The 12815-nt window shown below is 41.7% G+C and overlaps 2 protein-coding genes across 3 annotated transcripts in view; both read right to left on the reverse strand.

The window, feature by feature from the left end:
- The window catches only part of lrp6 (low density lipoprotein receptor-related protein 6), a 30528-nt gene extending 28822 nt beyond the window's left edge, over window positions 1–1706 (reverse strand). For both annotated transcript variants that reach the window (XM_069670847.1, XM_069670846.1), the window contains exon 1: window positions 1434–1706. In XM_069670847.1, the coding sequence (XP_069526948.1) occupies window positions 1434–1488 (55 nt within the window). In that variant the 5' untranslated portion in view covers window positions 1489–1706. The remainder of the gene's footprint in view (window positions 1–1433) is intronic.
- Window positions 1707–4128: 2422 nt separating this feature from the next.
- On the reverse strand, window positions 4129–12211 carry mansc1 (MANSC domain containing 1). Its single transcript, XM_069671178.1, has 5 exons — window positions 11821–12211; window positions 10272–10357; window positions 9194–9514; window positions 8412–8552; window positions 4129–7423 (listed from the first exon to the last, which is right to left on the reverse strand). The coding sequence occupies exons 3-5, from the start codon at window positions 9444–9446 to the stop codon at window positions 6369–6371; spliced, it is 1449 nt and encodes a 482-aa protein (XP_069527279.1). The 5' UTR covers window positions 9447–9514; window positions 10272–10357; window positions 11821–12211; the 3' UTR covers window positions 4129–6368.
- Between the last annotated feature and the right edge of the window lie 604 nt (window positions 12212–12815).

The raw sequence follows: 12815 nt of genomic DNA on the forward strand, positions 1-12815 counted from the left end.
TGATTCAACAGGTCAGATATGAGAGTTTAGTGTTAAATCAGTGGTTTTAATATCGTCGGTATCTGAAATGTTACTTATAGCCCTAAATAAATAAATTAAAGAAGATTTAGATTTACAGTCACAGATCAGTTCTCCTCCAGTATGACAGGAAACTGAGTGTTGCTTTGATTTTAATCTTTCTATTCGTTTTTAATATGAATATAACATTTAAACTTATTGTGGTTTAAAACTAAGTGAAAATGTCTGTCCTGTCTGTGTCTATTTTTCTTTCTTTAATACTTCTAATATAATAATAACTAGAATTCCTGGTTAAACCAAGTTTGTAAGTCTGCTTCTGTGCAGCAATGACCCCCCGTTAGCTAGCAGCTGGTTAGCATAACACAATAACATGTTACATATAAACTGGTCGAACTGGGAACTAGATTTATGTGGTGATTAAACGAGTAAGAAATAGCATTAAGATTATTTAAGCTGTTGGTGTTAGTTTTCTCCAGCTACAGTCCGTCGGTGACCAGCTAGCTAGCTGAATGACTTGCTAATGTAGCATTTGTTGTGCTAACTGCTGCTATTCGCTGAATCTAACGTTTCCAGTGAGCTTGTTTAAGTTACTAAATCAGAAGTTAGAGAGCTAACAGCCGCTTAAAACTAAGTTAAAATAATAAATCTACTCTGAAAATATGGAGTGCCCGGGGTGGAGATGATATGTGGGGTATTTTTCCAGCTAAACACAGGCTGTTTGTGGTTTCTTTCTCCTCTGCTCCAGCAGCAAACAGGCGGAGAGGCACCGCACGCATAGCAGCCTGGCTAACCCTGCATTCACGTGCTTTCGGAATAATCGTAAATATGAGTTTCTGACTGGGAAATATCAGGTGAAGGCTCCCTGGAGTTGGAACAACTTTTAAAGTCACAGAAAACGTTGGTTTTCCTACTCTATGATTTGGCAGACTTTACGTCATGTCACGAAGAAACATAGTGGACCAAAGTAAATATATGCTTGATGGTCAACAAACGTCATATTAATTCACTCACTGAATATCATTTGATATATATCATATCAGAGTCTAACATGGTATTATGGTGTAACAATGAGTTGTAGTTTACGTACAGTAACACAAGTTCGCTCTGAGATAGAATTATAACACATTTTCTTAGTGGACTTCATGCCGTTTCCACCTGAACAAAACGTAATCGGAAGAACGAATTCCTTATATCTGAACTCCGAGCATCCGAGGAACACGTGAATGCCTCTCGGATGCAACGTTAGCTCCGCTCGGGAGAAATCTACCCCGGGAATGAGGGCCCTGGCCCGGACACAACAGCGAAAATCACCCTTTAAAGCTGCCTATAACAACTCTTAACTACACTTTTATACATCGAAAGATGACATGTGAACGAAACGAGGCGCAAAAATAATTAATTTAAGTGAAACTCACCTCGTATGAGCAAACAAAAACTACACAACAACAGGCTCCGCAGCACGACACCCATCTTTCTCCCGTTTCTTGGCCTGCCGCCGCGCTCCGCTCAGCGCAAGACTCCCATCGCTGCGGCCGCTTCCTCTGCAGAACTAAATTTTATATTTCCAACAATATTCAGCTTGTGATTGAGCTACGAAACGCGTTAAATTATCCCCAAGTCCATCCTGGCTGCGGCTAACTGCGTTGGATCAACTCTCAGTGTCTCACATTGTCCTGCAGGAGATCCGTCGTCTCCTTCCGCTGTGAGGAAGCTGCTGCTGCTCCCCCTCCTCCTCCTGCCCCCCTCCTCCTCCACCGTAGTGATGGGAATTACGGCTCTTTCCAGGAATCGATTCATTTGGCTGCACTCACCTAAAAGAACCGACTCTTTCGGGTCTGGTTTTTATAATTCAGTCAAATTTTCCATTTTTAAAACCTACTTTTGGTGTGTGCACTTAAATTATTTTATACAACTATACTAACTCTTTCAAGACAACCGTAACTATTAATAATGTTTGGAATAAAAAACATGATAAATTATTATATATGTGTTATGATTGATTCTTATTTGCAGCAAGAAAAAAATTGCTCCATCCTTCGTTTTTGATCCGTTGAACTATCCAGACATTTTGATTATTGAAAAGTGGGATGTGTCAAGAATAATTACTCTGGTAGTGTGATAAAAAATATCAGTACATATTATGGTTGATACATAATTTCACAACCCTACACACATACACACACACACACACACACACACACACACACATTACATTCAATCTTTATGGTTTAACATGAAACTAAATATATTTTGCTCTGCTCAAAAATGCTTTTAATTCGTTATGTTTTTAATTTGTTAATTTGTTATTATACTGTATTACATATTGTATTTGTTGTGTATTTAATTTGTTATTATATTGTATTACATATTGTATTTGTTGTGTATTTAATTTGTTATTATATTGTAGTACATATTGTATTTGTTATGTATTTTTCCTCATCAGTTTAAATGTATAAAAAAAAAAAAACCTAAACATTTTGACCATGAAAGTTACTGCCCAAGAGCTGCATTTCTGGATGCTATTTAATATAATGTGTTTTATGATTCATATTTTATCATGCTTCGTTTTAATTTACAAAAAGAGAGAAGAAATATGTTCACGTAAGGAGTAAGTTCAAAGCTCCGACTCGTTCACGAACAACCCATCACTATTCCAACGCCACCTCGCTCCTCCTCGGCTCCCCTGCTTTCTATTGTTGTTCTGATTTCATGCTCTCAAGCCAAAGATAATGTTACAACACGGAAAACGCCCCGCCGCCTGCACGTTCAACTGCAGCTAAATACGAAGAAACACAACACAGAGGGACGAGCTGCTGTGTGGAGTTACACACACATTCCTGCGGGACTAGTTTATCACACACACACACACACACACACACACACACACACAGTTTACTCACACAACAGAGCTGGAGGAAGCACTCAGAATGTGTAGTGCAGTAGAAGTACTGATACCACACTGTGAAGAGCTACTCTTTTTTACTGTTAGAATACTCTTGGCTAGTTTTATCTTCAGTAATGCACCATGACCTGTAACACTGTGATCTCCAGTGAAGTAAAAACACAATATTTACTTCTGAGATGAAGTACAAGCAGCAAAACATCCTTTAACTACCAGCCCGTCAACTGCAGGACGTGAGTGAATAAAGACAGCTCCCTACTGGTGTCCTCTGCGCGTATTCTAAATGTTTAAAGGCCCTTTTTCTTCCCTTTACCAACATTTTATAAGAATATGCTGCTTTGATGAAATACAAAGAACAGATTGTTCGATGGCTGCATCCCAAAACTTCACATTGTTGTCCCAGAACATAAATATATAGAAGACAATGAGAGCTGCATTTAAATAAACTTCAGATGATCACGAGCACTTCAGGATAAAAGATAACAGAGGAAGACAACGAGCATCAATCTGACACAAGAACACTTCATATGGAGAGCCGTCCTGCAGTATGTCTGAGCCTGGAAGGACACACTCAAAGAGCACATGGTTCCTCTGATCTGGACACCAAATGAAATTAAATGTTCAGAAAAAGTTGAAATATTGAGAATCAAGTTTAAAATTAGGTTATTAAGTCAAACTTTTCCGCTTTGTTCCAGACGTTAGAAACAATGTACCAGAGGAGGAACGTTTTAAATCAGCTGAGGACTGTTTGGGGATGTTTGGACTTTATTCTTAACATGCAAAATAAAAAAGTCTTCCTCCGTCTCTCGTCTGGCCTCCGTACATCTTATCTGTACCAGTAAAAAATGTTGGGTAGTTTAATTTTTAAAGAAACATCAGATTTGATAAACTCTTCATGTGTTTGGATGTGAAAATCTAAACTGGTAAAGTAACTAAAGCTGAGCAGTAAAAAGTGCCGAGGGCCAGCAGGTGAAAGTTGCCTTCTGGCTAACACTGGCTCTTCAACAGTGATGTTGATTAAAGTGCATCGTCCCTGAGAATGAATAATAAAATAAAATATAAATAGTATTATATATTATATTATATATCAGAAATACATTCAGCAAAGAACAAGTAGCTCAATGTGAACTTGTGCTCAGTCATGGAGTGAACATCGTTCCCCCCTCTTCCTCTGCTGCAGGATGAACGAATGAAACGATGACACAACATTCAAAAATCACATTTTTAATCCTTATAAGAACAAAACATCAAATTCCAAACTTATGCAAAAGCATCACTTCACAAAACAAGACCGAACTATCACCATCGAGTAATTAATCAGACACTGTAAGAAAAATCAAAGCAAGAGAAGTGAAAACAAACAGCAGCTTCAGGCGGCTCATCGGGCTGCTGCTGCCCCCTGGTGGAGGGCCGACGCTGCAGCAGCTTCAGTCTGCCCCGCCAAACACTGACATCCAATACAAACGTACTTATTATAGGAAAATAGTGCGCGGCCAGTGAACTCTTACCTATGAAAAACAATCTAATATTGAAAAAGAAGCATATCATATTTATCAAAAGACACAGGATACAATAGTGCATCGATTTGAAAGAATTGCATCCATCGTTTAAATTTTGTTCCACGTGTTCAAAAGAAGAAAAATGTGGACAAAATACAAAAACGACACAGTGAGAGTGAGTCCGACATCTAGACTGAGTGATTGAAGAAGCAGTCACAGGCTCGTATGGCTGAAGCTCGTGGAATAAAAACACATGCAGGTGTACGTCTTATACACAAAGGGTTCATTCAGCCCATGGCGAGAAAAGGCCTCGAACCAGAAAGGCCCGATGTACAAACTGTGTCCGCCGTACAATCCAGTGTTCTCGACATTAGCTCGACTTCAGAGGCTTCCTGAGATTCAGGGATAAAGTATTGCTGTTTGTTCTTTGTGTTCCATCGACTGAAGTTTAAATCAATAAATTCTCTGCAGGAAGTTAAAAAGACATCCTAAGTTTAGTCTCTGGCCCAGACTCAGCTTTAAAGGAACATAAACACAGGTCAGAAAGAAACTTCAAAAAGCCTCAGAAATATGAGACAAGTTTCAATGTGAGAAGACAAGTTGGAACTACGGAGGCATAATGCTGCCATGTAAAGAAAAAGTGTCTTTTATATTTTCTTATTATTACAACACAACAAAAAAGAAATAAAGAATCACACTGTGCAAAGGTAAATTTAAGGATCTCATTAAAAGAAGAAGCGTTTCCCATTTTCTGATTTCTACTTTTAAAACATTCTGGAAAAACAACTAAACATGATAACAGTTTCATATCTTTGTGTTTTAATGAAAGTTTTCTGTGTTTGAAAAACTTAAAACAATTTGTTGTGACAGAAATGTTTGAACAGAATAATTTTTGTGTTTTTTGTTTTGAATTATTATTTTTGTGTGGCGACGTAAATCCTTCACTATGAACTCCAAACATTAAAGCGAGAATTTAAGAAATATGTCAGAACTGTTCAAAGAAAATCATTTCTGACTTTATCCTGAGATTAAAGTCGATCAATGCTCAGCAAACGATCAATGACTATATTGGATATTTACTGTTTATCATTTTGGCATCATTGAGCTTCTGTTTTTGATTTGTCGTGTGTTTAGTTTTTTGGAAACCAAAAACAGAATCTTTTAATTTAGTGTTAAATTAAACGATATCTTGGTAGGACATATTTTTAAGCTTTGATCAGCTGGTGTACATTTTATATTTGACTTCAGAAGTGAGAGAATAAAAATGTGAATACAAAATATTGCAAGCTGCAGAGGCTAGAGAAGCGTTTGTCTTCACACAGTGCATTATCTATCATAACCGCACAGGTCCGAGTGCATTATCCTTCATATAGCACTGTCACTGTCAAAGGACGGCCCATATGGCTGAATGCAAGTTTCACATGTGTAGCTACAGACGACAGAGAGCTCCTGGCTACACTTCATGTCCACGGACACAAAGAAACGTGTGTTTAAAATTAAAATAAGAATCGTTCTGAAAAATATTATTCTTTCTAATATCGCAAATCGTATCGTAATCCCAACATCGGTCCGAATCATCGACATGAAGCTTAAACGAACTTCACATTAATAATCAGTCCATGAAAAGACTTCAGTCATATTTCCAAAGATAAGAATTTGTTTCCTCGTCTTCAGGACGATAAAAGATGAGATGTCATTTAACTGAGGACACGATAACAGAGCTGAATGGTTTTTGCAAAGTAATGCACACCCTCTGACCAATCACAATCGAGTATTCTTCTTAGCCACGCCTCTTTGACTGAGTGAAGCAGACATTCCATTATTGTGTAACGCTGTGCTGTGTAGAAATGAAAATGTTATCAAACAAACATTAACGATCTTAAATTAAGTCTTGCTTTGTGTCCTTCTGAGCTTCCGTCGCTGAAATCAAAGAAGAGTTTTGTCCCTCCTCACACCTCGTAGTGCAGGTCGTTCAGCTCTAACCTCGTGTAATGGCGTCTGTCGAAGGACTCCATCGCTTTGCGGCCGCCAACGGCCAGAGCGAGCGTGAGCACAGCGAGCCCAAGCACCATGAACGCCACCACGCCACTCTTCACCGCCCCCCGCGCCGCCACCGCCTTCCCCCGGCCCACGCTCGAGTTCTGGAGGGCGTGGTCGGACTGGATGGCGCCTTTCGGGACGATGATCAGACTCGCTGCTTGAGTCGTCCTTGTGGTGGGCGGATCAGGGGTGGTCGTGGTAGTGGTCGTAGGAAGCGGAGTCGTAGTAGTAGTAGTAGTGGGAGTGGTAGTAGTTGTAGTGGTAGTTGTAGTTGTAGTAGGACGCGTGGTCGTTGTAGTAGGTGGAGGAGCAGTCGTGGTGGTGGTCGTAGTAGTTGGAGTTGTGGTTGTTGTCGTAGCAGTCGTAGTTGTCGTACTTGTGGTGGTAGTTTCAGGTTTCGGCTGTAGTTTCTCAGTAGTTCTTGGTGCAGCCGTTACAACAGGAAGTGATGCGGTGGAGGTCTGAGGGGGCGGGGCGATGGTGGTGGTGGTGGCGGCGGCAGGATGAGGTTTTCCTTTCTTGACGGTTTTATTTTGCTTTCTGTTGGGTTTGTTTGGTTTTCTCACGGTGACGGTGGTGACGCTGGTGGTGGTGGTGGTGACGCTGGTGGTGGTGGTGGTTGTCGTAGGTGCTGTGGTTGTAGCTGTAGTAGTTGTTGTTGTGGAGGTGGTTGGTGCTAGAGTTACTGGAGGCATGGTGGCGATGATGATGATGGGTGGAGGAGGTGCTGTGGTGGTGGTGGTGGTTGGTGTTGTTGTGGTGGTGGTTGGTGTTGTTGTACTCTGTGTGGTGGTGGTGGTGGTGGTGGTTGTAGTGGTGGTGGGTTGTGTTGTTGGTGTAGTTGGAGCCAGGGTGGTGGTGGTGGGAGTGGTGACGGTGGTGGTTGGTTGAGTTGTGGGTGTGGTCGTAGTCGTGGTGGTGGTGGTGGTGGCAGCAGGTCTCACGGTGCTTGGATGAATCAAACCTGTGCAGGAAAGAAGAACAGTTTAAAGATCCATGAGTTCCCTTTGTGGTCAGTAGGGGGCAGTCTCACCTCCCACCACCTGACATGTTATCAGCTTAAAGAGCACCTGTGGCAGAAGATGTACAGAAGAAGTGGATGTTTCCACTGTGAGGTCACCCACTGGCTTTTGACTACTGCTGTGAAGCCTCGAGTTACACCACCTTGTTTTTTTATTTATGCCAGAAGTGACCATATTTGGACGAGAGGGTGGAGCCAGGTGCGTCTGTAATTCAGTGTCACTCTGATATGAACTTTGAGGCTAGTTTCTGCTAGCTTAATACAGGCTGAAGACTAAATGTATTTACTGAAAACATTTACAGACATATTTAAGTTCAACCAATCAGGTCGCCATGGTAGCGACTTGTCATTCACAGGTAGCCCTGCCCTAACCCCTCCCCTCCTCCTGCTCTGTGTGACTCTCAGTGGGAGCATCAGTGACTAAATGAACATCATGCTGTGTTGAAGAAGACTTGAAACGAGAGACTGAGACCATAAACTCATGAGGAACATGTTTACTGAGGGAATACATCAGGAGAGGAGGAGGAGCATGTTCTCATAGACTTCTACAGGATCAGACTTGTGGAGTCGCCCTCTGCTGGACAATAGAAAGAATTCAGGTTTGAGGCAATTCTACAATTAATCTTAACAAACCATTTCAAACACCAAAATAAAACAACAACACAAACTGATCGATAGAGGCAGCAGAGCGGCAGCTCCTGTGTCCTGTGAGCTTAAATCAGTGTTTTTCTGAATGGAGTCTGGTGTGTGTGCAGAGAGCGATGTAACGTCTGTGTGCGGTTAAAACAATCATCTTCCTCTGTAACAAAAAGGTCTATCTCTGTAGGGATCCTTTCTGTCATGTTGTCAGACCTCACCACATGACGCTCTGCTTTCTGACATTTAGCAGTAACTCTAAGACACCTGGATGAGCAGGTTCTGATGGCTTTACCTTTGTAGATGTCGTAGGTGTTGATGCCATCCTGAGCCTTCATCAGAGGACAGTCCTGCTTCGTCTGACAGTGAAACAGGAAGCAGTTATCTTCACCTGCGTGTTTGTTGGAGTTGAACACGGCCATGTTGCATTTAGCACCTGCAGAAACACAAAAACACGAGTCATGGATGAGACAGAATATTACCCAGCAGCCACGTCAACATGTCATATGAGGTGTTTGACTCTTTCATGACGGCGCTCATTCTCTGATTTGCTCTACAGTCTGATAAAGTCTATTTTTATTACATGACCGAGTTTAAACCGGTGAGATCTGAAGCCTTAAAATATCTGTGTGATGTTTTAGGAGATGAAAGCTGTCACGTCTCAGAGACGCTTCATAAAGAGGCTCACTTTGACCCACTGCAGTGTCTTTGAAGTCTCGATCGTGTCCTCAAACGCACCTTGAGACTCGTCGCTCTCGGCTCCCTGCCTGATGACGCTGTGGGACGTGGAGCTCGGATCTTTGGAGACTTTTATCGTCTGTTTGAGACTCTGTGAGCGGTTTTATGCATCATTCAGTTTAATGATGAAGCTTAGTGAGCATCATCGACACGATGCTAAAGACAGAAAGTGTTTCTTCTGCTCATTTATTCACTTTTACTATGAATGATTATCTTAGAGAAATGCACATGTATGGAGGAACACTGCTGCCATAAGAAAAACAAATCTGAGGCAGAGTTTATGAAACATCTCTGGTCCTTTAACGGACTTTACCTGACCCTGGTGCTCGTCAGTCTCACCTGGCTTGACTTCCTCTGAGCAGCAGGCGAGGACGCAGTCGCGCTCCGACCGGACGCCCCTGGCGTCCATCACTGTGGTCGATCTGTTTAAGGCCAGTCTGACGTTTACAATCATGCTCTGGTGCTGTCTGGAGAAACACGTCTCCGCCTCCACAGCCGAAACAGGAAGTGAGGTCATCATCATCAGCATCAGCACAGCGGTGGCGAGCAGGTGGAGCGTCCACGAGTGTGGACAGGAAGCTGGAGGAGTCATGTCTGCAGGTCTGTGATCAGGATCAGCTCAGAGTCGCAGGCAGGAGGGCAGAGATCCACACGAATACACTGCACAGCAAAACACACACAGGAAGTACACACCTTATGAGACACTGCATTCTACACAACCGACAGATGAAGGCTTCGAGTTACGGAGAACATGTTAACTTTAAAGGACCTGTTGTTTTATGTTTTAACGCACGAGGACGTTTTGGATGAATGACATTAAAAGAAGGAGGACTGGATGTTTGTTGGTGGGAGGAACACGCCATCCTCTGCTGCTTCATCACACCAGCAGACAGTCAGAGAGGCCGGACAGACACACAGACAATAAGGGAAACAAAATGGATGCTCAGTTCCTGTCATCTTACGTAACAGCTGATGGTGAGGCGTTCACGGAGGAAACGTTAGAGGAAGTTTATCTGCAAACTCAAACTGCAACTCATTAAATTACATTTAGTCTGTAGAAGTTTTTACAAACATCATTAAGAGCTGACTCTTATTTTAACTTCCTGTGTCTTCAAACTCATCAGAGCTCCTCAGTGACAGCCTGGACGCCGTGACACTGAAACTTCCCCTTCCTGTCGTCTGAGCCCCAGATCTGTCTCAGCGACAGCAACACAACAAAAAGAACCAAATTAGAAACTAATCTGAGGGAGAAAATAGAAATCTAAAAATATAAGCTTCTCTTCAGGAGGCGGCGAGTCGCTTCCATTTTTAGATTTCTGCTCAAAGTGAACGAGGTCAGTCTGGATAATGATGACGGACACGTTAACGAGTTTCAGATTTCACCTTAAAAAGTGTCAAAGTAAGAGCACACACTCACCGGGCCGACACTGTGAACAGTCCTCCATCAGATGCTCAGCGGGTCTTTGGGTCCACAGTCCACGCTGCAGGACTTTAACCCGCCTCCTGTGTAGGACAGGTGGGATCAGTTCACCTTATCTCCTATACAGCAGCAGCTATCTGAGCCGCTATCAGACGGGGAGGAGCAGGCTCGACCACGTCTGCAGCCTCGTTAGTTCATGAGACTAAACTCTGGGGTTATCAGCTTCATGTGAGAACAACATGTGCAGAGGTTCAGCTTTAGAAGCCGGTTTTAAAGAACAATTGTCTGAACAATTCAGCACTTTGGTTTGCCTTCATCATATCTGGCAAAGAAAAACGATAGAAAATAAACAAAGTTTTAGAAACAGTTTGACAAAGTGAATGAAATCTTAGATCAAGGTTCACTTCTTTTTCAGGAGCTGTAAATGATGAACTCAGTCTGCAGAGCTGTTAAAGCTCAGCTTAAGTTGTTAAATCAAAACGGTTATTTTTTCTGTCACACTGAAAAGTGAGACTGAACAGCACCTGTAACACCTGGATATCGACTTTAGCTCCGCCTTCGTTTTACTTCAAAGAAAATGTTATTTGATTAATTTTACTTAATAGATTTAAATATAATATTACTGTTGAAATAAATAAAACTATAATTTAATACAATACGATGCATATTTCTAGAATTTCACGATTATTGAGCCAGAAAGCTGGTGTCACTAAAATGTAATGTTCATTACATGGTAATGTTGAATACTCGATTCTGATTGGTCAGTCGCAGCATTCTAAGGTCTGTTATTTCTGTATAGCAGCTCGTAAACAACAGACTGCTCGGATCACAGGCTCTGGAGCACGAGCTGTCATCACATCAATCTGCAGAAGGACGTCTGGGAAATTAACACATTAAAGAAGGCACAGGAAGTGAAGGAAAAATATTATCCTATATAACTATTCATTTCTTTAGCTAGTAGCCGTGTTATCGGTGTTAATGTGTAGTGAGCAGGTTGGTAGAACCATCCGCTATAACAACTCACTGTACATTATCTCTGACTGAATGTGCAGCGACCGTCCCTGACTTATCTTTCTTTGAACAAACACTGTGAATGATATGTCAAACCTCTTCATCTTTTAATGGTACAGCTTAAAAGCAGACCGATTTCAGTTTAATATAAACTTGGTTTGTCTCGTCCAAATATTCTCAGAGAAACTGACAGAAATGCAAAAACCGTTACAGCCGTCCCCAGTCTCCCCTACACTGAGGCTGGAGATGAGGGTTGCTAGCTAAAAACCACATAGCGATGTAAATAAGCTAACAGTCGCACAAACACCTCTCGTCTCCTCTATAACGTCCTATATTTAGCTAATTTCTGCTTTTGTGCGACTGTTAGCCTCTGGGTTATTAAGTCTACCACCTGCTGTACTAACACGTCCTTGTACTGGTTTGTAATGATGCTCATGTTACTGGGTAACGCAGCCTAAACTGGGACATAATGTAACATGGTGTAATGTAGGTGAAATCCGGTTTTTAATTTCCCTCGACTGCTTCGCGGTTGTACCTTTTTTCCCCCGAAGACACAGATTAACTCTGCCCGGCGTCCATCACCACCCGTCGGTCGGTCAGCAGTCTGATGAGTCGGTGTTTGACTGGAAACTGAACGCACCAGCAGCACCAGTGCAACCAGCAGAAATCTCAAGCAAACCAGTTCAGTGCCAGTGAGATGCTTCACCCATCCCGAGAGGACATGTTGATGAAAACCAGGATTACCCCAAATTAAACCGTGTTTTTCTGCGTTAAATGTCCGATAAAAACCGTCTCTCCGTCATCACCGGCCGTTGAAAGTGGAGGGAAAAATGGTCTCCGCACGCGACATGATGGAGCGGTTATGAAAACGCCATAAATCCCGTCGTTAGCATCTTGTTTCTGTGTCTCCAGGAGGATGAACTACATTACATGATGGCTGGTGCGGAAGATCTGCTGCTCTCCGGAGTCTGACCCATTTTAGTCTTTGTCCTCTGGAAGGGGGAGGGATGGAGCCTGCGTCCCAAAATCTGCCCGCAACAACCGGAATTAAAATCAACACCAACAGGCTGGAAAATATTTTATTAAATTAATAAGAAGACTCTATAATACTCTTTGAAAGCTCGACTTTAAAGGAAAATACCCGTTTATATAAGCAGTGTAAAGGCAGCAGCTCCATCAATAATTGACGAGGCAGAACATGAACAATACATTTCTAATGAAAGAACCTTATATGGAGATATTTGTGTCAGAGATTTCAGAGATATAATTTACTTTATAAAACCTCCATGTGTTTAAATATATGGAAGGTCATTACTGCCAAAAAAGCAAAGAAATGTTTCATTAAAAAAATAAAAGTCAAAATCTCTTCATTTGAAATGACAGTAAAAATGATGATAGTCCGTTCATCTTAGAAAATGACTTTTCAAATTTATATTAGCTTTTAAAATAAGATAATTACATTTTTAAACTCAAATTTTTCAAAAAATGTTTGACATCACCGTGTGTCATTTTTGAAGTCAAAGTGGCCAA

The sequence above is a fragment of the Semicossyphus pulcher genome, unplaced genomic scaffold (genome assembly GCF_022749685.1).
Source record: "Semicossyphus pulcher isolate SPU_LCO1_2020_fin unplaced genomic scaffold, fSemPul1.0.p SCAF_20, whole genome shotgun sequence".
NCBI lineage: Eukaryota > Metazoa > Chordata > Actinopteri > Labriformes > Labridae > Semicossyphus > Semicossyphus pulcher.

Coding starts and splice junctions, on each gene's coding strand:
- mansc1 (XM_069671178.1), bottom strand. CDS start 9,446: ATGACTCCTCCAGCTTCCTGTCCACACTCGTGGACGCTCCACCTGCTC. Junction 8,553..9,193: donor CTCAGAGGAAGTCAAGCCAG/GTGAGACTGACG, acceptor GTGTTTCTGCAG/GTGCTAAATGCAACATGGCC. Junction 7,424..8,411: donor CACCTACGACATCTACAAAG/GTAAAGCCATCA, acceptor TTTCCTGCACAG/GTTTGATTCATCCAAGCACC.